This window comes from Pyrgilauda ruficollis, unplaced genomic scaffold (genome assembly GCF_017590135.1).
Source record: "Pyrgilauda ruficollis isolate IOZ18807 unplaced genomic scaffold, ASM1759013v1 scaffold76, whole genome shotgun sequence".
In the NCBI taxonomy this organism is placed as follows: domain Eukaryota; kingdom Metazoa; phylum Chordata; class Aves; order Passeriformes; family Passeridae; genus Pyrgilauda; species Pyrgilauda ruficollis.
In genome coordinates this window covers 2,087,210-2,114,400 of record NW_024529488.1, presented here as the reverse complement: position 1 = coordinate 2,114,400, position 27,191 = coordinate 2,087,210, and the positions used below count along the sequence as shown (strand labels likewise).

General features: G+C 48.4%; 1 protein-coding gene across 1 annotated transcript; it reads left to right on the top strand.

Moving 5' to 3' along the window:
• Positions 1–215: 215 nt before the first annotated feature.
• Positions 216–26,380, top strand: B4GALT1 (beta-1,4-galactosyltransferase 1). The gene is made up of 7 exons (XM_041486410.1): positions 216–273; positions 684–941; positions 13,150–13,385; positions 21,107–21,294; positions 22,776–22,898; positions 24,275–24,379; positions 24,964–26,380. Exons 1-7 carry the CDS (start codon positions 216–218, stop codon positions 25,097–25,099), a joined length of 1,104 nt encoding a protein of 367 aa, XP_041342344.1. The 3' UTR covers positions 25,100–26,380.
• The last annotated feature ends 811 nt before the right edge of the window (positions 26,381–27,191 follow it).

Genomic DNA, 27,191 nt, shown 5'->3' with positions numbered 1-27,191 from the left:
GTGAGTCACCGATGTCCCACTGATTACTTTCCAGTCAGCTGCAAATGAAATGCCTGCAGCGCCCAGGGGAACAGCAAGGTTAGGACTGCCTTCCTGACTGTCCCCTGCTCCTACACCATCATCTCTGCTGGCCGAGACAGGATAGGTTTCTTCTTGTAGAATCAAGGCAGTTTTTTTCCAGGCTCAAGGACTCACTTTGTAACTAACTTTGAGGGATGTTGGATAATGCCCAGACCTGCTTGCGCAGGTACTACTACTGGCTTGTTGATGGACGTGAGAAAAATCTTTCCTCAGAAAAGTGGATCAGTTCTGGGACAGGGCACTAGAGAGGTGTAGATGCCCACGCTGGGCAGCTTTCAAGACTCAGTGGGACAAAACCACAGCTGAGGTCACACGCTGCTGGCAACAGTCATGCTCCAAGCAGGATGTTTGACTGGAGACCTCCAGAAAACCCTGCCACTGGCACTGCTAGGATATTGTAGTATATTTAACAAAAAGCTAGTCATGATTTAAATGCAGGAAAAGAGCTGAAACAAGCTCCACCGAGCTGACAGAAAAGCTACAGTTTATGCAGATTTGCTCCAAGCGAAGACAACGCGTAGCCCTCCAAGGGGCACGGATACAAACACAGCCCTCGCTGTCCCGCAGCAGCTCGCTGCTGCCGCTTACACCCTCTGCCACAGGCGAGCTCTTCTGGGGGCTGCTACAGCGACCGTTCCAGCATGCTGCCACCGGGCACCGTGTAGGAGAGCCAGCCGAGGCGGGATGCGCCCACAGGGCCGGCCGGAGCGGCGCGGGCTCAGGCGGCACGGGCGGGAGGCGGCACGGCGGGGGATGCCGGAGCGGGGTAGCGCTGGGGGTCCCGCCGGCGCTCCCGGCGGAGGCGGGCGGGGCGCGGGGCNCGCCGCCGGGCCCCTGCCCCGAGCCCTCCCCGCTGCTCGGTGAGTGCCGTCCCGGCTGGGTTTCGGGGGACGGGCAGGGGCCCCGCCGCCCGGGGTGCCCGACGCCGCCGGGGCCGCGGGGGAGGAGGCGCTCGGCCCCGGCGGTCCCGCTGCGCCCGTGGGTGCTCTCCCCGCGGAGCGAGCGCCGTGTGACAGCGGCGGGGCTGCTCTCGCCTGTGCCGCCGGCGGAGGGGGATTGTGGGAGAATCCCCGGGGAGCCCGTGCGCAGGGAGCGCGGCGGGGATGCTGCCGCGGGCACGGCAGCGGCGAGCGGAGCCCCTTCCCTCTCGGGAAGCGCTCCCACCCCGCCCAGCTAGGTTTCTTTCTTGTTGTCGTCGAGGTTGGGTAATTTCCTCTCGGAACTCTACCCAAAATGCTGCTCTTGCGCAATGCCAAGCTCAGGAAGGCTTTTTGCGCTGTGCAGGCTTTTCGCAGCCTTTCTCTGTCCGCGGACCTGCTGAATGAGCGGCACGGGTTTAAAAGGAGCCGTGAGGCAGGGTCATGAGTACAGTTGTTATGTATCCCAGCGGCGCTTTCCACTGGACATATTTGGTCCTGTGATGCAGTACCGTGATACGTGGCAGCCTGGCGTGTGTTTTATCTGCACTGGAGCTGTGCTCCCCATAGGCCTTTTCCACGACCGCTTGGGTGCTGGCATGCTGGCAGGATCTCGGTGGGTTTGCAACCTGCTGGTGGTCTTGTTTTTACTATGTGATGACCTGGAGCTGTTTTCATCTGCTGGCTTTGTCACAAGGCAAAGGGACAAGGGGAATTTCAGATTTTTTTCGGACCTTTAAATGGCTCTCCCACCCAACTTGTTGCTTGTAACTGCTGCTCCCTGAACAGACACTCCTGTGCTGTAGGTAGGGCTGTTACCATGACCTGCTGGCATCCCACGTTGACAGTAGCCTGGCCACACCTGGGGCCCTTGAGGCTGGGAGTAATCTCCTTCATCCACCAAGTGTGCCATTTCAGCATAGCTACCTCTGTTACCAGAGATCACATCAGGGGAAGAGACTTCTGAGAAGCTACCTGTGGTTTTCCGTTTACAGAACCGACAAAAAAAATCATCGTTTCTCTTGGTGCTTGCTGGTCAGCTCTTTGTGGATCAATGCATCTGAATTACAAATTACTGTTTTGTTATTTTAGGAAGGTGGTTTTGAGGTCACTAAAAGAAACTGTCCTGTGTTTTGTGTTGCTGTTTTTGATTTGTATCTTTCGCTTTTTCCCCCTACATCACTTACGTTGAAAGTGGCTGTGCAAGCCTGTCTTCAGAGAGTGGATGTGGAAAATCTTTATGAATATGGCTTTGCTTTGAATGGTCTCCACTTAGTCTGATCCTGTCAGGAGTGAGTCATGTGCTTTGGAAATGCCTGGAGTTCAGAGAAATGCTCTTAGTGACCCCAAGATTCAAAGTGTTATTGGAGTTAGTTGCTGAAGGATCATTTAAGATGTTTTGAATCATCTTTCTAACATCTTCAGTGCCATTCACTGAATCTGCCAAAGGCCATATGAGGCTGCTGGCAGTGGTTACTGATGGTCAGGAGAGCTAGAGGGCCACGGAAGAAGTATCTCTTTACAGGCAAATGTTTTCTAGCTGTGTTACCTTCAGTACTTGTGGGGTGGTGCAGTCACATGCAGCCTGGCACCGTCACAGCATCAAGATTTATAGCCAACATGTAGGTGAGAAACTGTTTGTTCTTTTGTTCTTTTTTTTTTTTTTTCCTCTGTTCTTTTCAGATTTTGGTAGCAAACAGCATTTGTTAAACAATTGTATCGTGCCTCTCGTGTTGGTCAGAGCTGAGTCTGCCCTGATCAGCATCTCATGTGTCTCTAAGGCCACCGTGGGGAATAGAGGGTGTGCACTTTGTGGGCACTTCTGGCCTGTAATTTCCCCACCCAGAACTCAGAAATAGTCATTTTTGAGCTCAAAACTCACCAATATGAACATAAAAGGCAGGAATCATCCTGTGATTCCTGTACTCCCAAAAGCATGGGGAAGTGCTCTGATGGGAACAGGTAGCTCCAAAAACTCCATTTCCTCAGCAAGCCAACATTTATTGTAACATACATGATTCTGGGTTTTTTAATTTCCTGCCTGCCCCTCCCCCATCGTTGTTGGGAAGCATGTGATGACTCACACAGGATATGTGTGACTGAACTGCTCAGGCTTTTTGAATGGTAAAATAGCCAGGTACTCATTTCAGAGGCCCACAGTTTTCTTCCTAGCAGTCTTTAGAGAGTAGTTTACAATCCCTGCTGTCTGGCTCTGCAACAAATGCATTAGCTGAATGAGGTTTAATCTCTTACAAGAAGCTGCCAAATTTTAAATGTACTTTTATGGTTCACTTGCTATTATTTATAATTTAAAAGAATAAATCAGGACTGGGGTAATACTATAATTCAGCTTCTAGCTGAAAGTCCTTAAAGGCTATGCAGTTCTCTAATGCAAGGTAATATAAGCATTTTGGATTTATGCTCCAGTTTCGAGCTGCATGCTAATGAGTATCTTAAATGGGGTATCAGGAAGCGGAACCTGCTTGCTGCAGTAAAATCTCAAGAATTCCGAGAAATTCTGGTTTCTCTGAGAAGCCCAAAAGCAAGTAAATCCAGGTATTTCCTGCAGGTGTCCATTCTCCAAATTGTTACATTCTTTAGGAGATGCAGAACAGTATTGTGGTATTTGTTTTGGTTGGGGTTTTTTTAATAAAAATTTGCTCTCTAGAAGTAGTGTTGGCCTTAGCACTTTCAAACCAGTCAAATGTGTTTCTTCCACCATTTCCATGTGGTTTTTGTATTTTGGTGTTGGGGTAGGTACATGCCTGCTGGTTTAAGGAGGGTATGCACAAGGGGTCAAATTCTTCAGCTGAAAGATCCCTTTCCAAAAGAGCTCATTTCAATGCAGTAGAATTTCATGCAAAGCAGAATTTCTTAGACAGGCTTACCTATGTTTCAGGGATGTAATTTTCAAGTTCTGCCCAGGTGAGTGCACATATTTATGGAGGTTTTTTTAGAGTACAGCTGTCTCCTTAGCCAATTCTAACCCCCGTATAGACACCAGGTGTGGCTGGGATGGCAAACATAAAATATGCGCTCTTTTTGCCATGAGCATCTTCTGGGAAAGTTCACCCAAGTGCGGTAAATATTACAGTCATATGTCTGTCTTAATGGTTTTTCATGCCTAGATATAAAATTAGAAAATTGATAACTCTGTACGCTAGTAATAAACGGATAGTCACAAAACAAAAGTGTAAGTTAATATATGAACCAGTGAATTGTCCAAAGGACAAATCACTAGAGATGTATTCATTTTCAGTAAGGTTTAAAAACGGCTTTTTCCTGGGGTACCTTAGAATGGATTGGATTGGATTGAATTGGATTGGATTGGATTGGATTGGATTCAATTGGAAGGGACCTTAAAGATTGTTTACTCCTGACTCCTGATGTGGACATGCACACCTTTACCTAGACCAGGTCATTCAGAGACACATCCAACTTGGCCTTGAACAAACACTTCCAGAAATGGGGCTTCCAAAACTTCCCTGGACAACCCATTCCAATACCTCACCACTGCACAGTAAAGAATTTTTTCCTAACATCTAATCTAAACCTGCTGCAGTTAAAAGCCATTGCCCCTTGTCCTGACACTATCTTGTTAAAAGTCCCTCTCCAGCTTTGTTTTTTCCGTAGAACCTTGTCCTCTCCAAGCTGAACAGTCTCAGCCTGTCTTCACAGGGAAAGTGCTCCACCCCTCTAATCATCTGGACTCACTCCAGCAGGTCCATGTCCTCTCTGTGCTGGGCCCCCAGAGCTGGGTGCAGGGTTCCAGGTGGGCTCTCAGCAGAGCAGAGGGGCAGAATCCCCTCCCTCCCCTGCTGCCCACACTGCTTTGGATGCAGCCCAGGACACGTTTGGCTTTCTGGGCTGGCAGTGCCCATGGCTGGGTCATGTCCAGCTTCTTGTCAGCCAGCACTCCAAAGTCCTTCTGCTTGGAGATCTTAGGCTTACAAGGAAAAGAACTCTTTCTCCAAGACGTCAAAGAGTTCTGGATATAAACTAGTGCTTCCCACTTCCATGTTAGTGAGGTATGTTTTAAAAAAACAAGGATTGAAAGAAAAAAACTCATTTGGACAGCTGCCACTCAGGGAGGAGAAGACCTATTACACAGGCTGTGTATTCAATGCACTGCTTCTAATGCCTGTGTCGTCAGTACAAGCAGGTTCTCTAAGCAGTTGGTGCTGAAGATAAGTGATGAGGGTTTTCTGATGCTTTGAGGTAGCCTGTAAAATCAGCTTATGGTCTGCATTGCAGAAGTGTTTAGAGCTTATGTACTGCCTGAGGTGGAATTCATAAATAATATAGTTTGAGGCCCTGCATATGTGGACATTTTGTGGGCAGAGGTAGAAGATGTTTTACTGCTGGCAGAATCCTAGCAGGACAAAACTGGGGCAAGAGGGTGAAAACCTAAGAGATGCTAAACCTGCCATTTTTTAGGAAGACTTCTAGTGGCGACAGAGATGAAGGGATTTGGTAGGTTTGGCATGCCTGGGGTCTGGTCATCCTGTCACATTGCCCACCTGCAGTTGTAGGCTCTCATCTTGCCCTGGGGAGTTTCTGCCCCAGGAATTTGAAGCCTCTGAATCTGTGGGGTCACTTGCAATACCAGGCAGTGGAGATAATATTTGCTTTTCATGTAGCATCTCCCTTTCCTCTCTCATCTGGACCTGCCTTTTTTTAACCTTTTTTTATGTAGCCGGTCTCTGCTCCTTCCTGCCTTCCTGGGTGCTGGAGGCATTGCTTTGCTCACAGACACAAGCTGGGGTTGTGTTGTGTTCCTCTACTGCCTTCTTTTGAAAAAGTAAAACAGAAACTCAGAGAAGAGCATGGAGAGGGCAGGGGAAGGGGGAGATAACACATGAATCAGTTTGCTCAAATTTAAGCTTTCTTGGCTTCAAAAGAGTGTTTGAGAAACTGTTAAACTTCTCCAAAGAATATGCTTAAGATGTTTGGCAGGGAGCAGATGTGTGATCCTGGCAACACCACCGACAACTCCACAGCTGTCTATCTGTGTGGCTGGGAGCACATCATACCTCTGAAGCACAGGCTTCCTTAGCAGGCAGGGAGCAGCTTCTGTGAGGAAAATATCACTAGCATCCTCTTATCTGGTCAACGTGAAGGTCAAGGAGTGTTAATTAGGCTCACAAAGTAACTTGGAAAGGTACTGTGCTGTGCTGGAGACCAGCTGTTTCAGGGACAAAGCACAACAGAGGGAGGAGAAAAGGAAAGTTTTTTGTCTCATGCATGCAGTGTTTTATAACATGCTTGTTTCTCTGCCAGCATTGATCTGAAGCAATAGCTAGTTTCTTTGGAGATTGGGCCAAGTTTGCGTTTGGAAAGAGACAGATTCTTGCAGCTTCCAAAACTGCGTTTGGACACAGAATTCAGTTAAGCTCTTTCAGTTTCCTCCTCCCTTAGTCTGACTTCATTCAGCAGATAGGAAACATTGTCCCTGTCTTGAGGGCCATCCCTACCCCGAAGGGCAGGGTGCTGGAGGTGCACAGTCCCCAGCAGGGAGGTGCTCTGGGTCTGATGGCCTCACATACAAGCAGGAGGTGCTGGGCTCCACTGCTCGCCTCCTCTCCTCACCAGTGGACACCACTCTCCAGCCAGCCACTGCTCTGCTCCCTCCTGCACAACCTTCTCTGCAGGGCAGAAGGGGGATTTGGTTTTGGGGGCAAACCCAGCCAGTCCACAGCAATACTGCAGTGAGGGGGCCAAAGATTTGTGGTGTTGGGGAATGTGGATGGAGCAGTGTCAGTGTTCATCTTGCTCCTATTTCTCTGGGCTGGAGAAGGTCTTGTTGCTCAGCCTGTCCCCACCAAATCAGTGGGGTTTTTTTTGTGCAGCCCCTGCCTGCAAGAACAGGTTCCTGGTGAGCCGTGTGGATGGCATGTACAGTGCAGGTGCTAATTTCACTGAGGAGTGGCCATGACCAGGGGCATGGCAAACAGCCTTTCCAGCAGGCTTCCAGCCGCTGCTGAGCTGCAGGGAGCTCGGGGCAGTCCCCAAGCTTTTGCACATGTTTATCTGAAAGAGAGTTGCTTTTGTCACCTCCCTCAACTGGGGTGTCACTGGATTTGCTTTGAGGGCAAAGATACAAGTTACCTGCAAACCTGTCCTGCTGAATCTGGAAGTGGCCCTGTAAAGGCCTTTATGGGATGGGTTCCCACAAACCTTTGTGCTCCAGGGCAGTGCACGAAGCAGCAGCCTTCTCTCCAGTCACGCAATGCCATCCTGCTGTCCTCACCTCCTGCACTCCCTGATGCCAGCAGCAACCCATGCTTTTGGGGTGCACAAGCCCTGGCAGAGTTTCAGCCAGACAGACACACCTCCACCCCACCTGGCACCCGGCGCTGCCCCACCTATCTGGGGAGTGCACCCCAGCCCTGGGGCAGTGCTGGAATCCAGGTGCACATGCCACAGGCAGGATGGGATGGGGCTGCGGAGATTGCCTGATGATTTGGGCCTGCCACTGGCAGAGACGTGCCTGAGATGCCACCCGTCCTGGGAGGGCTCCTGTCCACACATCCCATCCTCCTGCATGGTGGGGGGTTTGTGGCTGATGGCTGCTCAGCCTTCTTCTGATCCGTGTTTGTTTGTTTGTAGTTTGCTGTTAAGAGAGCCTGGAATTTAATTTTGTGGCGGGTGGGAAGAGCTAATAACATGCAGATTGCCTGGCTCAAAGGGAGACAGTTCAAAGCTGCCTCAGTGAGTGTGCACTGGATTTGAGCCACGAAGGAGGACTTTGCTTCTCTCCCAGAAGTACCCTCCATCAACAAGACTGTCTCCCTTTTTGTAAAGATGCACATGCTAGTGTCGGTGCTGGGGATTGGGTTAATACATTTTTTTCTCTGGCCGTAGTTGCTGAGTTAGTCAGGCAGACCCAGTGTTGCCAGCACATGTCATGCATCCTCATTTTTTTTAGCTTGTTTTCATTTGGGGTCCGCAGTTGCAGATGCCAGACCATGTGCGAGCCTGCCCAGGGTAGGAGATGAGCCCATGTAGCAGGCTTCCCTCGCCTTGGCGTACCCCCACATTTGTGAGGGTATGCACACAAGTGTAGATCAGCCAAATGAAATGTATCCCAACCTTTGGGAGGGCAGGTTTTTGGGGATTTTTTTTTGTGACTAGGATATTTCTAGAAACCCCCAAGGAGTTTTTTCTTTAAACTCTCCTAGGGGAGCAATGGCAGCAAGAGGCTGCCAGCCACTTGGCCATTTTGACCAGTGAGTTGCATGCCAGGACATGGCTGCGTGGGAGACCCAGATGGGCAAGGCACATGGGGGCTGCCCTGTCCCCCCACCACCGGCCTGAACCATGACTTGAGTCTCTCTGGGGCCATCTGGAAAACTGCTGGCACAGCTCTGAAGTTTAGCTGATGGGAAATTATTTCAATTACCTTAAGAGGAAGTTACTGCTTTGCCAAACTGTGGGATGCAGCTGCCTGCCTGCCTGGAGCTGCCATGTGGGGCTGGGGTCCAGCCCTGCTTCACAGCCTCGGGTGGGGAACTTGCTCTCACATTGTCTGGGGTGGAGCTGATAGTGTTTTTCCCAGCCAAGGCGGGTTTGGTGTGGCTGACAGGCCCTTCCTTCCCTTTTCTGTCGGGCCCCTGCAAAGAGAGGGTTGTTTGGTTTTTTTTCCCTCTTGCGAGCTCTGCTTCTCTTTTCCAGCTTTTCTTCCACATGAGGATTGTCTGAGTGTGATAGTGCGGGTGTGCACATGGCTCAGCGGATGGATAGCAGTGCCCAGCTCTCAGCCAGGGTGATGGAAATATTCTTTTTGGCTTTGTTCGGGGAGAGCCTTTTTCCAACTGCTGCTATCTGGTTTTGCTTTCATTTTCACTAAACTAAATGTCTGAGATTGATGCCTGGCTTAAAGCATGCAGGTGGATTTTGCTTGTTTTCCCAGTGAATCTCTCGGGAGGGTGATTCAGATGGCTGGATCACTCTTCAAGCCTGTCCAAGAGACTAGTTTCCCTCCTTCTGATTTCCTTCTCCCAGGGCCACACTGCCTTCCTGAAGAATAGGGTTCCCCCAGTCTGTCCTGCCTGAGTCCCCCAGGGCTGCCCTTTGTGGTAGCAGCTCTGTTTTGTGTCACCTGTGACACCTTTTCGGATGGAGTGTGGTCGTCCTGTTTGCAGCCCCTGTAGGGATGCATGAGTACACTTCTGGCCCTGCAAGGCATTGCTTCCTGAGTTTTCCCAACACTTCTAGTATTGGGAAAGTGTTTCTTGGAGCCTCCTTAGATCACTCCCTTTGGTCTAGGGAGGCTAGAGCAGTCTCTAGATTCATAATAACATCAGGTTGCGTAGATTCTGGGCTGCTTGTGTGAGGGTCTTCTCATTTTGGCTCAGCAGGATGAGCACCAGGAAGGCTGTGTGCTGGCAGCCTCAGATGGCAGGAAGTTTAGGTGTTGTGGCAGGCAAGGCCATTGGGAAGTCGGGATGGGAAAATCACTGGCACTGTGGGACAGGCTCTTGGGGCTCCAGCACTGAGCTGCCTCTGCTTTTTGCGAGCCTCACTTTTTGCTTTGTGTGAGAATCTGCTTCCGGTTTGTGATGGCCCCTGGCTTTTCCTGTGAGCACCTTCCCTGTGAGCAGAAATGCTTCTGAGGGGCAGGAATGGGTTGGCTTTTTTTTGGTGTATCTTTCTCTTATCCTGCCACTGCCAGCTAAAGCCTCCTTTTACAAACTCTGAAATGTTTTGATGTGACGCTGTGCTTTTGCGTTCTTTTGCAAGCTTCCTGCAGCGGCTTATTTATGTTTTTGAGATTTTCTTTTGCTAAAAGTACACAGTGGGGGCTCATGAAGCTGCTCTGTTGGAGCTTTGTGATGCTGAACCCAACAGGCATCTGCCTACAGATGCCGGGCTGCATGGGTGACCAGTGTTGCAAGTCCACGCAGTGCTGTCATGCCTGTCTGTTTTTTCAGAAGGGACTCCATATACAGTGACTCCTATGGCAGGCAGTCAGCTTGAACAGAATCAGAAAAGATTCAGATGGAGTGAATCGAGCTGGAAAGTTTACCTAGTAAACATAGATAGGGACACAGTCTTGACAGGAGGGACAGCACTTGCAGCAGACTTTGCACATTTTCTTGGCATTGCAGATTACATCCTGAGTCAGCATCCTTGGGAAACAACAGCCCTAGGGCTGCTTGCTATACAGGTAGTCAAATTTCAGTGAAAATGATTTAAATTAGTAGCTGGAACTGTGACTCTATTAACCAGTTGGAAAGCCTGTGTGTTTGTGGATTTGGCTTTAGCCTTGTCCTGCTTGGGAAGTGAAACGAAAGTGTCAATGTTGCTGCTGCTTTGTGTCAGCCACATGGTTTTACGAAGTCGAGTTTGTTTTAGTCATTCTGTATTTCAAAACAGCCTATTCAGCTTTTTTTCTGGTTTTGTATTTGGTGAATGTGTTAACTGAGTGACTTGTGTGCAGCCTGTCTCTGAGGCGCCTGCCTTGCCACATGTGGATGGCACTGGTGCCTGGGGACTTCTCACTGACCCACATGTTGGCTGCATCCCTTAGGGCAGTATTTGTGAGAAGGTGTGCTGCCTTTAAAACTGATTCATAAGCAGGAGGTTGGAGCAGTAGGGATAATTTCTCACCAATGCCCTTCAAGACTGTGAAACTGTTAAATCTCTGCCTTCTGCAGCTGTTTTTCACAATGAATATGCTTTCTGCTCCCATCTTTTCCTTGCCAATGTTCCAGTCTCTGTAAGGCAAGCAAGAGTGAGTGCTGGCAGGATGAGTGGTCTATGTTTTGCCTTGGGGGGCTGCTGGATGCCAGCCAGCAAAATGCTGTTTGCAGTTCCAAATGCTTGTGGCTGTCCTTGCCCAGCTGGAGCTCACAAGTCACCAGTGGGAGATTTCCTCTGTAAGTTCACCTAAATAGCAGACTTTCATTTCCTCCTGCCTTGCTCTGAGTAGGTTCGAGACATTAAAAGAACCTTTGTTTGTTAAAGCAGAAAGCATTCTCCAGTCTGATGGGGCTCACAGTTGCTTCTTGGGAGCAGCAACTGGGAGAAGAGTTCAGTAACTGGGAGCACAGAGCCCAGCTTGTCCCAACAGGAACAGGCTTGTTTGATGGGACAGCAGCCACACCCAGTGCCTGGCAATGGACTAGGCTGGCAGGGCCCTGCGAGGGGATGTGTTGCTCCTGCCCCTCTGCTTCCTGCAGCATCCCAGCAGGTCCTGCTGCTGGCAGCCAGGTGCAAAAAGGATGGGAAAGTAAAGTCCCTGGGCGCAGATGCCCAACATAATCCTGTTTGCTGGCTGTGACTGGTTAGGTGAACCGTGCCCAGTGCAATGCCCTCTGCTGTTTTGAAATTACAAGTGTAGCATCGTCCTAGCTCTGAGTGCTAGTTTCCTAAGGGAGGTGACACTCATGGGCACAGGGATGGCTGGAGGAAGTGGGTGTGCCAGTGGGTTGGGGCCAGAGGCTGTTTTGGAAAAATGCTCTCCACCGTGGAAGCAGCCCCCAAATTCAGCAGAAGCATGAAATGTGCTGTCTCCCCCTCCTGCCACCTCTGCCCTCATTGATATGATGCCTGTCCCACAGGCACGAGAGTGGCTGTGCCTGGCCCCTGATCCTGTCACCACTGAGCCCCAGTCCCAGTCATTCCACTGCGTGTTCCCTCCTTCCCCAGTTCCTCCAATTTTTGCCTCATCCTCCTGCTGCAGAGCACCTTCTGAGCTCTCCCTGCAAGCCACATTTAGACTTCAGAGCAGAGAGGCTTGGGCCCTGGCCCTGCAGCTGCAGGGCAGCATCCACAGGGCCCAGCTTGTACCACAGGGCAGAGGGTGCAGAACTGGGCACAGGTGTCAGCGGTGCAGCTGGGAATTGCTGCAGTGCTGGGAGCAGGGCAGACTGATCCCAGTGTCCTGGAGTCTGAGAAATCGCTGCCTTCTCCTTGCGTGAGAGGGAAACTTGCACACATTTAACCAGTGCAAAATGCAGAGATCAGGAGATCCCTTTGCATCCTGCCACTATGTAGGTGTTATGCAGCAGAGCCGCCCTGCTGCCTCTGGGGGTACACCCAGCACCTCTGCCAGCTTGGCCAGTCTCCTCCTTGTCCTCTCCAGCGTGAGTGAGCGCAGGTTAGTGAAGCAGCACAACCAAACCACAGTTGCTTCTTCTAAATAACCAGGGAATGAGCCATGAGTCCGGAGAATTATTTCTGCTTTTTTTTAGTAGTCACATGTTTTGGAAGGCACAGCAGCCAAATCCTTCAGGGGTGATCCTCAGAGTGGCATTTATGGTTGGTGCTTTGTGCCTTAGGCAGGGGCCCTCGGCAGCCCCCAGTGCAGAGCTGGTGCCCGCGCAGTTTGCTGACTGGCTGGTGCAGGAAGCAGGACGTGGCAGCCGGAGAGGCCCTTCCTTGGGCTTTTGTGGTGAGTCGCTCCATTGGCGCTGGAGCAGCTGGAAGCAAATAGAAGGGCCAGCCTGGCTGCTCTGAAAGGGTTTCTCTGGTGCCACCTGGCCTTCTCACTTTTAACCTGGTTTTGACACATTGTTTTGATGGTTTCAAAACCTGCCACTTCTGAAACCATCTGCCAGAATTGCCAACCGGCATGCAAATCTGGATATGGGTTTTTTTAGCATTTCTAATACAGAACTTCTAATCAGTAAGTGGCATGTCTACAGAACACTGAAAATATCTCTTAAAAAAAAAAAAAAACAGGAAGAGGATTTTATTCACTTTGCATGTGACTAGCCATAGGTGAGTTTGTCGGTAGCAGAGCAGACTATTTTTGAAGTACTTGACTCTTGGGCTGCCTGAGGTGGGTGAGAGCCCAGAGGGCAATGCTTCAGGCTGGTTTTGGGGTGCATGTGCCAGTGGGAACACAGCTCTTGGCTGGCCACACAGACTGTGGGATTTGCAGGTCTCAGGGTCGGTGACTCCTGCGGGTTCTGATACCAAGAAGACACACTGTGGGTTTGCTCTGGCTTGGTGCTGTGAGGTTGCTTTGGGTATGGACAGTTCAAGCTTCAGCACCTCCAAGCACCGATGGGATTGTGTTTGGACCAAAAGCTCTGTTTCCTAGAAACCAAACCCAACCAAAACCCTAATGTGTGTAAAGGATGTATGCTCAGAGAAATAGATTGTGTGTGTTAATTTGCTTTGTGTTATGACTCTCTTCCAGTTGGTGCACTACGTGTGGAGTTCTCCCAGCCTGTAAACCTGGAAGAAGTGGCAAGAATAAACCCACAGGTCAAAGCAGGAGGTCGTTTTGCTCCGAAGGACTGTATAGCACTTCAGAAAGTAGCAATAATCATACCGTTCAGGAACCGAGAGGAGCACCTGAAGTACTGGCTCTATTACCTGCACCCAATTCTCCAAAGGCAGCAACTAGATTATGGAGTATATGTTATCAACCAGGTAAGACGCTAGAGACAAGCTTTTACAGAGCTGTCGCAACAGTGCCTGTGCCCCTTAAAATAGAAGAATGGTTCTTTACTTTGAAAAGCAGTAGGCTGGCAGGCAGGAATAAGGTTGCTTAAAAAAAGGAAAAGAAAAGGAAGAAAAATTTTGCTTCAATGCTTTTGGGTGAAAACCTGAGATCCCCGCTTCTGCTCAGGTGCAATTCACTCTTAAGAGTTTCTGCTTAAAGAAACCACTTGGTGAGGAGGAAAGAATTCCTAATATCACAACCCAATTAATTATCTCTTTCCAAATGTCCTTTTTTCCCAGCTGCTGCAGGAATGGCATGCAGAGATTTTTAAGGTGACAAGTTGGTATTAATGCCTAGTTTGGTAGTAGATGTGCCATATATGTGTAGGATTTCACTTTATCGAGCACCTTCTGTTCATGTTAGTGCACAAAGTCAGGAGGTAGAAAACAAAGCTGTGGTAGTGGGGCTGGTAAGTGGTTGTCTTCAGGGGAATAGAAAAGAAATAAGCAATCACGGGGAAGTTATTGGAGTTTTTGGTTTTGGGGCTTTTTTTTCCTTGCTATCTGGTGGCCTTCAATCTGCCTTTTAAAAAAAGAAAGGTGTGAAAATGCACATTTCATTCAAGACAAGCTGTCTTAATTTGTAGCGTAACGGTGTTTAATAAGTGAGTGTTGTTCGCCCTTGGAAAGGCTTGAAATGTGCAAGCTGCAGGGTGAAAGGGCAGATGCAATTCTGAGAGCCCCAGCAGAGACCACCTTCTGGACAATTCCACTGCAGTTTCTCTCTTGGATATGTATTTTTATCCAGTTTTCTCAACTCAGTAAGAACTGAGATGAAATAACATGCTTCTTTAAGTCTTAACTCCTTAAACTTCTGCTTGGATCAGCTGGTGTGTTTGGCCATATCAAACACCATGAATATTTAAAATGGTCACCCAAGCAACGAATTTCGTCACACACTTGAAACTACGGGGAGACTTATCCCGAGAGAGAAAACTGATACTCCATTACTACAATTTCTCTTGCTTTGCTCATTTCCAGGGTGCCAGAGATCAGGACAAAAGACATTTCTGGGGAATTAGCAGTAGTTCCCCAGCACAGCAGCCCAGATGGTTCGGTGTCCGCATCTGACTGCGCTTGTGGCCTGGCAGCCACACTGCTGAGGACACAAGGCATTTCTGCAGCATGTGGACTGGCATGCTGTGCCCTAAAATTGAGCCCTGTAAGGAAACCCATCCTGTGTAAAGCAAGGAGCAGCTGGTGCCGCTGCGGTGCAGCAGCGCAGGGCCAGCCGCAGCGCTCCACGCTTCGGGCTGCGTTCCCTGGCACGTGCAGCGTTGGCCTGCGTGAGATGCTGGTGCCACAGGGCTGGCTGAGCCACACACCCTGCTGGTCAGGGGTGCAGCTGGTGCCTCCCTGCTCTGAGCACGGCTCGGAAGCGACAGGGTGGTGTAGCATCCAGCAGTGGTCCTGCGGTGGGGGCGGCTGCTTTCCCAGGCAGGAAAGTCACCCGCCAGGTGTGGGAGCTGCCTGCACGTGGTCTGGGGCATCGCCTGTGGGACAGCAACCACCTCCATTGTGAAGCGCTGGCAGTGCAGCTGGGGGTGGTGTGTCCCCATCGGTGGTGCTCCAGGGTGAGGAAAGCACCACCCTCTAAAGGCAGGCAGTGTCCGCAGCCCGGTTGGAGTCCCTGCGGCTGCTGTGATGGTGCATGCTGGCTTGCATTGCCCTGTGTTGCTGGCTGCTCCTCTTCTGTGGTCCTGTTCTCCAGCACTAGGGCTGTGTCCTTTACAGTTAACTCTTACATAAGTTTCTGTATGCGGTGCAGAAAAATACTTTTTCTCAGGTGCAGCCCTTGGGCATGGTTTGAGTGAGAGGGAAATGCAGTACACAGGGTATTTATGCCCTGACCACACCCAGCAGATCTAGGTTAGCAAGTAAGACTACTTTGTAAAATAAGTGTTCTCCTTCTGCATGCCTCTAATAAGCTGTGTCTAGAAGAAGTGGAATGGTCAGCAGTAGTAAAACCACTGGATGCATCTCCCAAGGGTGAGTGGGTACACTGAATAGAGATGCAGAAAATGTATTAATTCTTCCAGAAATACAGTAGGAAAACAGTCTTATTTCTCTGCTGTCTTGACAATTGCTTTTCTCTTTTTCTTGTCTGTCCTTCCCTTTGCATCTGCCCTCCTTTTTTTTTATTTTATTTTTCCTTCTAGTGGGGAAATATTACCTTTGCTTGTTAATCCTGTCTATATCAAAGCAATCACTGAAGCAAGGAGAATTACTGTGTGATCTGGTTCTTACACGCTGCCTACATGCTCTTCTGTGCTCCGCATCTCATAGAAAGAAAGAGGAGTGCTGAGCCCTGCTACTGCTGCACTGGTAATGTCAAACTTCTTCCTTTCAGCGCAATGTGTTTCTGTCACGAGTCCATTGTGTCTCCACCGTGCTGTTCTTGCGTGCCTGAATGCCTCTGAGTAGGACTTGGCTGAAGTCAGGGGGATGATGTTTGTAAAGTGTCCGGTATGTAACAGGAGCCAGTGGAAAATAATGTATGGTGTTTCACCTTGCACACTCCACCCCTAGAAAAACCCTAACCCTGTGCGTTGGAGGAGTTTTCAGGTAACTCTGAGATGAGGACACACGGCTGGGCACGCTCTGCCCAGGGCCCATTGATGCCCCACAGGTGACAAATTTGCAGCGCCTCCCTCAGCCTTGCTCACTCCCACCGTTACCCGTGTGTTCTCCCGCACTGCGGCCATTGCCACGCGGATGCTCAGGTCTGGAAATTAATCTTCTAACTGCCTTTCAGCCCATGCAAATGCCCATGCAGCCAGACTAAAGTTTGGGAAAGGGAAGAGTTAGCCAATTCCCTGGAAACTGGGCAGTTGTTCAACCATTTTCCACTGGCCCCTGGTGCTATTTGCAGTGTCTTGGTAGAAGTTTTCCAGAGAGGTGTGTGCGTGTGTGTGTGAGGTGGTTGGGGCATCACTCTTACTTGTGTTACTTTGCAGGGGGTATCAGGTATGTGGGCAAAGGAGGGAATTCTGCTCAGCTTCTGCTTACCCTTGCAGTGTCAGGGGAGGCAGGTTTTGACTGTGGCTGCTCTCTCCCACTGCCCAGTGTAATTGTGCTGAGGCCTCAAAACACCCTGTGACAGAGAAACACCAAAGTATCCCCTAATATCTCTCTGTGGCTTTGGAAATTTGTTTCTACCTGGTCAAGTCCACTGGAGGAAGGACTTCCCCATGGATATTGCATGTGTGGTTCAGGCCATCTCAGTGTATCCCTGACTCAGCTGGCAAGCTCCCACTGGCGGTGATGGCTCTCCTTGTTGGCCAGAAATATACATCCTCACCATTACCTCCATGATATCTGATAAGTGCAGGATTCAGGTGGGAGAGATGCAGCCACATTTCATCTGTGCTGTCTGCAGGAGGAATCACAAAGCTGCCTCCTGTATAGATGTGGGAGGCAGAACAAAGTCAGGACATGTGGCTTCTTGCTGGTTTGCAACTCCTTTAGTTTGAGTAATGATTCCAAAAACCTCTATTTTTTTCTGTCTAGCACTGAAAAAAAGGAACCCTGCCTTCTTTGGCAGGTCTAGCTGAACAAGCCAGATTCAGCTGAGGTAAGGGATGGGAAGTAAAAAAGCCTGGATGTTGTTCTGCTCAGGCTGATCACTCACCTCCAGGTGCAAGCAGGAGTCAGTGTTAGACCTTGCAGAACTAAGACAGCAGTTTGTTCTGGGAGTGACAGAGAGAGTTAATTCAGGAGCCAGAAGCAGGTGCTGGGCACCAGCACTGAACTCCGACATGGGTTAAGTTTCAGGACAAGAGAGCATTGGGACAAAATTGTCAGGAAAAATAAAAGAGCAAAAATGTGCTTGAATTACGTATTTTCTGTCTGAAAGCCTAGGAGAGCATGGAGGCTGTGTCTAGAGCTTGACTACATTGTCTAACTAGCAGTCCTCTGTGTGCTGTCTTGCTCTTCAGGATAATGCTCCTCTGTCCAAGCAAGCCCAAACTAATCCATTTCTTTGTGACAAGTAGCAGCATTCATGGGATGACAAGCTACTAGGCAGAGGTGAGGGATGGAGGTTTTTTCAGCTGCGCTTTACCTGCTTTCTCAAGGGTCACCGGCGGGTACTGCACTCTGTGCTGACCTGGAAGGAAGTTTTCACAGTTCTGGTTTCTTGTTTGGTTGTTTTTCCAAAATGTCGGGGATCGGTCAAAGATTGCAGCGTGCATGTGAGTTTTGAGAGATATTTGAATCTGAGATTCCGCAAGCACGCCAGTGCTTCCACGTTGCCTTAGGTAAAGAAAGAGAGCTTCTGCAAAAAGCAAAACCTCTTGTCAGTCTTTTCTTTTGTTCCAATATATTGTGTTAATGCCCCACATGCCTTCTGGGACAGAAAACCAACCTCCTGCAGTCAAAGCAGGCACAGTGGATAACAGCCTTGCAGTGTTTGCTGCATGAGCTACATGCTCACTGCAAAGTTAGTAAAAAATGGCTTGGAGAGGGTTCTTTGTTTTCTTGTATAGGCTGTGATTCCCTTGTTCTTAGTCTTTTGCATGCCAGTGTGTGAAGCTGTGTGGCCATTTGGGAGGAGACTGGCAATGCCCACACGCAGTGTTTGCCCTGTGTGCTGTCCCTCTCCATGCACAGGGCTCCAGTGTGAGCTCTGCCAGGGTCCCATGGGTGAGGTGGCAGGAAGGGTCCTGCATGCTCTTGGTACAAAGTGCTCTGCACTTCGAGATTTTTTGGGGAGAGGTTTAAAAACACAGCTCCTTGTGGCACTGTTAATCCCCATGTGTCACCTGGAAGAGATAGAGGCTACCCAAAGGCACTGGTTAATTACAGCTGAGCCTCTGCTGGCAACAAAATTGGTGCCCTTTGCCTTGAATTTCATTAGGAAAAGAGCAGCCAAAGGGTGTGATATGAGGTCTCTCTCCTAGACTGGCCCCAGCAGTTGCTTTGAGGTGCGAGCACATTGCACTTTGCGCCAGCACCAGGATGAGTCCCCCTCAGAACCTTGGAGCCAAGTTTGGGTTTGGTGTCCTGTAACCTGAGGAGTGCTGGGCAGCTAGAGCTGTGCAGCATCCTTTGCTGGGGAAAGAAAACCCTCCAGTCTCATGACCTCAGCTGCTTCCTCTCCCCAGCCTTTGTTCCACTTGCCTTCATGTTCTGTACTTGAGTTCTCATTGCTCTTGCTTTATGTATGATGATGATCGTCCACCCACCACCTTTTTGTTGTGTGAGCCCTTTTGTTTTGGGTGAGGATGTTGAGAATTTGCTCAGATCCTCTTCCATGAAAGCTTACTCCTCCCTGTGAAGTCATGTATGCCCAAGGCAGGTGAGGAATGCTTTTGAAAACTGGTTTGACACTTGCATTTTAAAACCTTCATTTGGAATGTACTTGGTGCTGTTTCAAGAACCTGCATTGGCTCTTCAGCAACAGATCTGTTAATCAGTCTGGATTAAATAGTTACCAAAATGATTGCTTATTAACCAGATAAAGCTGTTACAAAGAGTGTGGTGTTTCAAGGTGCTGCTCCTTGGGCACAGTATTTTATCCATCCTTGATTTGCATCCCATGTTGGGTGAGGGTAGTGCAGAGTGGGGGGACAGCTTGCACAGTGGGGGAGTCCTTTGTCTTAAACTGCTCAGAGAGTGTGGAGGACTAAAAGTGGAATGGATTTGGCAGTCTTGGTTTCCAGGCTGGCAAAAACCTTCAGTCTCTTTGAGTGGTGCCCTATGAGTTTCTTTCTACCTGCTCTGTTGCCTTGTACAGGGTTTGGGTTTGAAGCTGCTGCTGCAGAGTTGGGTCTTCGACTGGAAATCCTTACTCTCAAACCACCAGTATTCTTGGGGTTTTGGTACGATCTTTTCACTAAAAAGCTAAAGTGCTCAGCAATTTGCGAGCCTGTACTTGTGCTCAAATCCACATGTGCTTTTGAAATGTTTTTGCCTGAAAAAGGCTGAACAGGTTCTCCCCAGGTGCTTCATTACTTGGGGAGGAAAGTAGAGATTTTCCTGCCCTGCTTTTTGCCAGTCCCTTCATTAGCTGTGCTTGCCCTGGGATAAATATGTCCTGCTGTAGTGTCAGCTCTTTTCAAGTCCTTCCCATCATGGTGAGAGCCTTCCTGATTGCATTTTCCCGTCAAGGCCCCCTGTCAGAACCTAGGATGTCCCCCTGATGGTCCTGGATGATCCGAGCCCTGGCAGGGGGGTCAGAGACCCTGGCATGCAGCCAAAGACCCCTGTGGCTTTGAGTTCAACCCATGGAACAAATTACCACCTTTGTATGGAGAATTAAAGGTCACAAAAGTTTAGATAGCATAACAGTAGTTGTCATAGAGTGAAAGGTGAAATTCTGTAGAATTTTACTATGGGGGTCTAGGAGATGAGATGGAAGGATTTGGGTGTTGTCCTGTTCTTCTCCCTTCTTCTTCCTAGCCTCCATCTTCTTGGTGATGGTGGCACTTTGGGATTGGTTTAGAGTAGAAAGTCACTGTCTAACATAGGTGATAGGTACTGGAACATAACTGTAAATATCAAATATGTAGTTTGTAGTATAAAAGACAACACCAGCCCGGGGGTGGGGAGTGTACCTCAGACCGACCTGCAGAACTGACCTCAGCAGGCCAGACAGAAACTGTTTTAGATACAAAATAATAAACAACCTTGAGAACGCGACCCAAAGACTCCTGATCTATTCGACAGCTGGGTTGGGGAAAAGAGACTTTTTAACACACCTCGGGATCATCCCAACCAGAGAAAATCCCAAGAGGCCCCAGGACAGATGAACAGTGGTGGAAGCGCACCAAAGAAGGGGATGTGCCACCACAGCAGTGGCAGCATCCACCTCTTGAGCTGTAGCTCTTTCAGGAAGCAGCTTGTGCTGGCCTGCCGTGCAGAAACCAAGGCTGTGTCACAGCCATGTGCCGAACCTGCTGCCCAGGGCCCAGGGAGCATCCTGCTCCTCTGCGTTCATGGCTGCTCAGGGCATGGCAGAGGGTCAGAGGTGAGCAGCAAAGCATCAGACCTTGGCTCCTGGTGCCATCTTGTGCTTTGCAAATCAGGTCTGGCGTGTGATCACACACTGCTCAGCAGTGGCTGCGCCACAGTCTCACAGCCATGTTGTGGCAGAGCTTAGGAGGAGAGTGCTGAAATTCTGGCTACAGCAGGGTTTTGGTCCTTGTCATGGCTGTAAATTAAAGCACTGCCAATGTTTCTCTCTATAGCAAGAGTCCCTTCTTCCAGAGGAGCTCACCTCTTTCTGCTTTTCTCTGCTGCTCCAGGAAGCCCTCCTGCTTGCCCTGTATAAGAAAATTCAATCTTTAAATGCCCGTGCATGGAGTGGGACATAGGGACTGCTTACCATCATATCAAACTTCTTGGGGGCTCCCACCAGGAGATGGGAGCTGAGCTGGGTCCGGCCTTTCCTCAGCCGTTTTTCCTGCCCCCACAGTTTGTGGCTGTCCCAAGTGTCATTGTCCCGCAGGCAGAATTTGGGGTCACTGGAGGTCTGCTGCAAACATTAAACAGGTGCTGCAAGGGCAGTGCTTGGGCTCGAGCTCAGTCCATCATCAGGGCACGTCAGCCCTCTGCAGCAACACCGGCATCTGGCAACAGGTAAGAAACTGCTGAAGTCAACTGTCAAATTTAAGTCACTTAACTGTTTTTATTTGTTTTTAAATTAGGATGGAGAAGAAGAATTTAACCGTGCTAAACTGCTGAATATTGGATTTGCAGAGGCCTTGAAGGAGTATGACTATGATTGCTTTGTGTTTAGTGATGTAGACCTCATCCCAATGGATGACAGGAACACCTACAAATGTTACAGCCAGCCACGGCACCTCTCTGTATCCATGGATAAATTTGGATTTCGGTGAGACGCCTTTTGGAGTGGCATCTGTTTCCTAATTCCGCTGCCAGCCTAGCAGGGCAGGCGCAGTGTTACACATCCCCGCCCTCCATTGAAAGCATGGGAAAGCATCTCTCCCAAAAGCCTGTCTTAACGTGCCTGGCCCTGCAGGGAGTGGGTGGCTGCAGGGGAGGAAGGTGGATAAATGCAGCTGAGCAGTTTATTAAAATTCACAGCTTCTGGAAGGTGAAACGAAGGGTGAGGAAGAGCTAAGCAGCCTTCGTTTAGCAGATGCCCACATATCCCTTCTTGTGTTTCAGTCTGGAAGCTGGAAGACAACTACTGTTTCCACCCAGTCTGAAAAGTGAGACACTTTCACACAGTGAGAATTATGTGCAGCTTTAAAAAGACTGCATCAGACACTATTTTAAGAGCAAGACGAAAATTTTTTGGCTATTTGGTTTTATGCCACTGAGAGACCTGCCCTGCTACATGAGAGCAGAACAGAGCAAAACTTCTTGCAGCATACATTTGGGTTTAGCAAGCTGTTCTGAACAAAATATGTCTTGCTTTTCCTTCCTGTTTTTTTGTTTGTTTGTTTGTTTGTTTTTGTTTTTGGGTTTTTTTGTTTGTTTGTTTGGGTTTTTTTTTTTTTTTTTCCCTGTCCCAAATCCCCAAGGAGAAGTTTAAAAGTTCATCTGTAAAGTGCAGACTGGTCACTACCCTGTGGGTGGCCAGTAGTGCTAAAGCCATAGCAGTGGTGGATTTGGCAGGGTCTCTACATGCCTACACTTCAGACCCAAGCCCTGCTTGGAGCAGGACTGCTACTGGCACTGCAGCAGTTGCAGTTCTTTCTTGCATGGAGGTGAAACTTAAAATAGAAATGCATAGCCCTGGGGATTTCTCTGCTTGTTAAAGCAAAGACAAGTCTGTGCTACATCCTGGTGATCCCTGTGTGGACCGTCTCCTTATGCTCTGGGTCTGAATTTCATCTGTCCCCAATCTCCTGGTGAATTGTCCTGTTTCAGGTGGAAGCTGGTTGGCTTTCTGTATGCAAGGTCACACTGCCAGCTCATTTCTGGGCTGCAGGCTTCCTTTTGGGGCACTGAGGAGTGTGGCGGTGAGCGGTAGAGCTGCAGGAGGAGAAGGCTCTGTGGCATATCCAATGTCTGTCTGAGCTCTTGCCACTCCTGTGGCATTCATGTCACCTTTGGTGAGGTGATACACATTTCAGCCTGTCCTTTGAGGACGGTCTACTGCTCAGCAAAAGGCTGCAGCTACTTCCAGTTGCAAAATACTTCTCAGATATATTTGGGACTGAGCTCACCAGTTCCCTCTCCCTCAGCTAAGTCCAGAGTACCACAGCACATGGCTGCTTCCTGTGGCAGGAAGGTGCCTTGCAGTGGGTGTTGGCTGTGTGTGGGCTGGGTGAAGGGCAGCAGCAGGCAGGCTGCCCCTTGGCTAACACCTCTTCTCCTCTAATGTGCTCTTTTCTCTGCTTCCAGGTTGCCTTACAATCAGTACTTTGGAGGCGTGTCTGCCCTAAGCAAAGAGCAGTTCACAAAGATCAATGGGTTCCCAAACAATTACTGGGGCTGGGGTGGTGAAGATGATGACATTTATAACAGGTAAATAATTTTTCCTCCTTGACACCCTGGGGAGCATCCAGGGTGGGGATGAACACAGACCTGCTGCTCTCACCTGGGTGTGGGGGGACATGGGGTGTCTCCAGGCAGGAAGTGAAGGTGATGTGTGGGCAACCTACTGGCCCAGTGAGAGCATGTTCCTGCTGGGTGCTGGCACCCCATTTCTCAGATCCCAAGGGACAGTGGGGAAGGAGTCTAGCTGGAAAAGTCACACCCCTCCCCCTGCCATCATTCATTCTCCCTATCGCCTCACCAGCATCACTCCAGTGCACTGGCTGGAGCAGTGTCTCCCAGCACTGGCTCAAAGAAGGGAATTCAGGACATGCAGCTGAGGGTGGATGAGACCTTGACCCACTTTGCCCAATGCAATGCAAGGTCTGTGTGGATCTTCAGCCTTGTAGCAGATCCTTTGTTCCCAGGAGAGTTCCATTTGCCAGGCTGTCTGTATAATGCTGTGAGCCATGTGAGCTTGACTGGGAGGAAGCTTCACATATCCACAGCATTCACTGAGAGAAATCATCATGAGGGGCTTGTATTTGGAGGCCTTCTTCATGTTTCTCAGTATCAAAACCACTCTGTGAGCTTTTCTCTGGGGTTTCTGAGCTCTTCTAAGCTTCAGGAAAGGTGTTAAAAAAAATTGTACCTTCCTGAGGTTTTGCACTTCTGTTAAAAAATTAAGAAAGGGACAGCTTTCCGGTAGGGCGTTCAGAGCCAGGTGGCAGTCCTTTCTTTTTGGGGCACTCGAGTTCTGAGGAAGATGCTACAAAGAAGTGAAAAGGGAGAGGCAAACAAGAAATCAAGTCTTTTTCATCACTGATATCCATGAAACAACTCTGCAGGTGCTTTGTAGATTGCATGCAAACGAAGCTGGGCTGCCCCTCACCCAGTAGGTCCCAGCTGGAACCACTGTGACTCTGACCACATGTCTCCTTTATGCTGCTTCACCACCATTCACTTAGGTTTCCCCCAACACTGCAGCTTTCACATCAAAAGAAATAAGTGCTCCTCTGGCTCCTATCCAGATGGGTTAAAGACTAGATGACTCCCACTCAAATTCCAGTCTACAGCTTGGACCAGGGTTAGTGTGGGTGTTGGGTGTTGTTTGGAAGAGATGGAGGTGTATGTGAGGGTGTGGTGAGCTATCTTGGTGTTGACAGGGGGAGGTCTCTGCTCCACACCATAGATAGTGTCTGTGTGGAAAAGGTCTGGCTTTCCCTCCTTGTGTCAGCAAGCTTGGAAGTACATTAGTAACATACCCCTCAAAAAAAAAATATAGTAGGTACAACCAGTGGTGTTTGTGGAAGGTGCAGCGGAGCATTCCACATCCGTTGGGTGTTTAATGTACTTGCTTTCTACAGGCTGGTGTTTAAAGGCATGGGGATATCCCGTCCGGATGCGGTCATTGGGAAGTGCAGAATGATTCGGCATTCCCGGGACAGGAAGAACGAACCCAACCCTGAGAGGTGTGTCTTACCCTTTCCCACAGCAGGTTTAGGGGTGCCTCCTGCCCTTGCTGCTCCAACTGCTTGGCTTTCTCTTTGCTGGGCACAAAGGTCCAATGTGGAAAGGCTGCAGCCGTCTTCTCACTGACTGAGCTCTCTGCTCCTGCTCTTTAAGCTGCCACCCTCCCCCTGACAGTTTATTATCTGTTTATAGACCTTTTTCCCAACATTGCACTGTGGCACAAAGGCCTCTCCTCTTTTTTTTATTTATTTCTTAAATGCAGAAAATTAGATTCTGAGCAATTGTTTCCAGCTTATCTTTGGGGTATAAACCTCTGCTCTAGTGCAGAGTTGGAAAAGGACCTGTGTGATCTAAAAGCTTGGCTTGCTTCTTTCTAGCTAAAATTTGACCCCATAGGGATGCATTGGCCTATTGCTCAGGCTGGCCAAATCTAGGAGTTTATGGCACTGATACTCAGGTATTTCTTGAAACACCTGCAATGCTGCCTGAGAGGCATGCAAAGATCAAATTGTTTAAACATTTTTCCTTTCTGTCTTTGCTGTCTCCACCCTCTCTCCCGCTTTTTTTTCTTCCCCTCCTGCAGGTTTGACCGAATTGCTCACACACGGGAGACAATGAATTCTGATGGCTTAAATACACTATCCTACAAGGTTTTAAGAACTGACAAGTACCCTCTGTATACAAAGATCACAGTGGATATTGGCTCCCCCAATAGCTAACATCAGTGACACAACAGAGACTTGCCTATATTGCCCAGGATATCTGGCCTCACTGATGCATTATATGTGCTGGTTTTATAAGAGTTGCAGTGAACCAAAAAAAAGGCCTCTTTTGGCATGCCAAAGTGTCTCCAAATTGGTTGGACAAGTGCTTTTTTAAATTTTTTTTTTAAATTTCAAACTTGACTTTACACAACTTTCTAGCTCTCTGTTGTTTTGTAAGCCCAGAAGCTGTACATACAAGTTGTAAATAGTTACTTTGCCAGAAAACGTTGGATCTGATGTATTTGCTGCAGTACTCCCCATGTTGAATTAATTGCTGGACTCAAATTTTTCTGATTATGACTGTGATATATCAACTGTAACTGCCCATGATATTTGGTATTTTGATTGAGGTGTGTGCAGACATTCTTTTTAATTCATTCCTGGTTTTACTTTATGAAGGACTGTAAAATGCTGCTAAAATTGTCCAAGTTTACGCTTTGCATTAGATTTTTTTTAATGGAGACAGCAAAATACAACTTTTTTTCTCAGAGTGACCAAAACAAACATCTCCTCTATGTGCAGAGCAGGTGTTGAACAATCAAGTCTGGATTCAATGAATGTCATTATTTCATTTAATCTCAAAGGAGGCTTTGAGTGAGTTGAGACAGTTTGCCAGAATTTGTGGGTAAGCTCCCTGCATAGGGTGCGAAGCTATACAGATGCCATCTCTAAAAACCACTGGCCTCAGATAACCTTACTTCTGAATATGACAGAGATTATTTGCTTCAGCACAACACCACCTGGGATTTTTTTTTTTTTAGAGGTGGAGGAATTCAGAGAGGGATTTGAGGTGCTGATTTGTCTTTTGGGGTTTTTTTCCATTAAATAAAGATTAATTTAATTGCACAAATAAATTATGGCCTTAACATTTGCTAACACTTGTTAGCAGTGGTAAGAAGTTACCACACTATTTAAACATTGTCTGAAGCTTCCTAAAACCAAAATTTTCTCTTGCAACGTTGTGCATAAAACTTGAAATCTTTTATTACTTTTGTTGTTGTTGTAACATTTTAATAACTTTTAAAAGTAATTTGTGTATCATAAGCAGTATATTTAATACCAGATTAAAGTAGGGTGCAGTGTAATAGGATGTGATTCAAAGCCTCCTTTATCTTTAGACTAGTAGGCTTTTTATGTGCGTCATTATATATAAGCCATGTATTTTGTTTGCTCTGTGTATTTGTCTATTAAATCTCCTGCGGTGCTGAGATATTCACAGCAGGGCTGACATCCAAATGATTTTTCTTTGCCTAAAGCCTGTTTGCAATGTGTGTCCTGTATCTGGAACCTCCCTTCTGATTGTCTCAGGCTTGAGGGGCATGCACATTCTGCAGTACTATTTTCTGTCAGTGCACCGGGGCACCACCTGTACAGACCCTGCTTTTCCTCCCCTTGAGCGGGTGTGAAAGCCTCAAGCGCTGACACCCAGGGAGCTGGTTTAAGTGATTTAAAGCTCTTAGCCAGAACTCAGAACTGAATTCCGTCTGGTGAGTGCTTTGCCACCAGCTCTGACCACAGCAATTTGCACTTCCTTGGCCTGTGCTGAAGGTTGTTAAAATCAGGGACACTTCTTGTTGTATTGGGGATCAACTTCAGCACTGCCTTTTTTTTTTTTTTTTCCCTTTGTTTGGTTTTGTTTTTTTGGGGTTTTTTTTTTTTTTTTTTTTTTTTTTGTTTGTTTTTTTTTTTTTTGTTACATTTTTTGAGACCTGAAGGTTTTGCTGAACCCTTGCACTGCAGGGGTGGGATCCTGCAGGGACCAGGGAACAGTGCATTTCTTCTTAGGCCAGCAGTGGCTCACAGGATGCGTAGGGACTTTAATTACTAGATGCCTTTTCAGTCTCATTTTGGGAAAGTCTTCACCTCCTTTGGTTCAAAGCTCTTTCTGGCTAGGCTTGCTGCTCCAGTCATGGTGGGAGTTGTGGAAAGATGGCCTTACATGGAGCAGGAGCAAAGTGCAAGGAAGGAGGCTTGTGGTTAAGAGCTTATAATTGAATACTAAAAAAAACCAAAAAAAAAAACAAAAAAAAAAAAAAAAAAAAAAAAA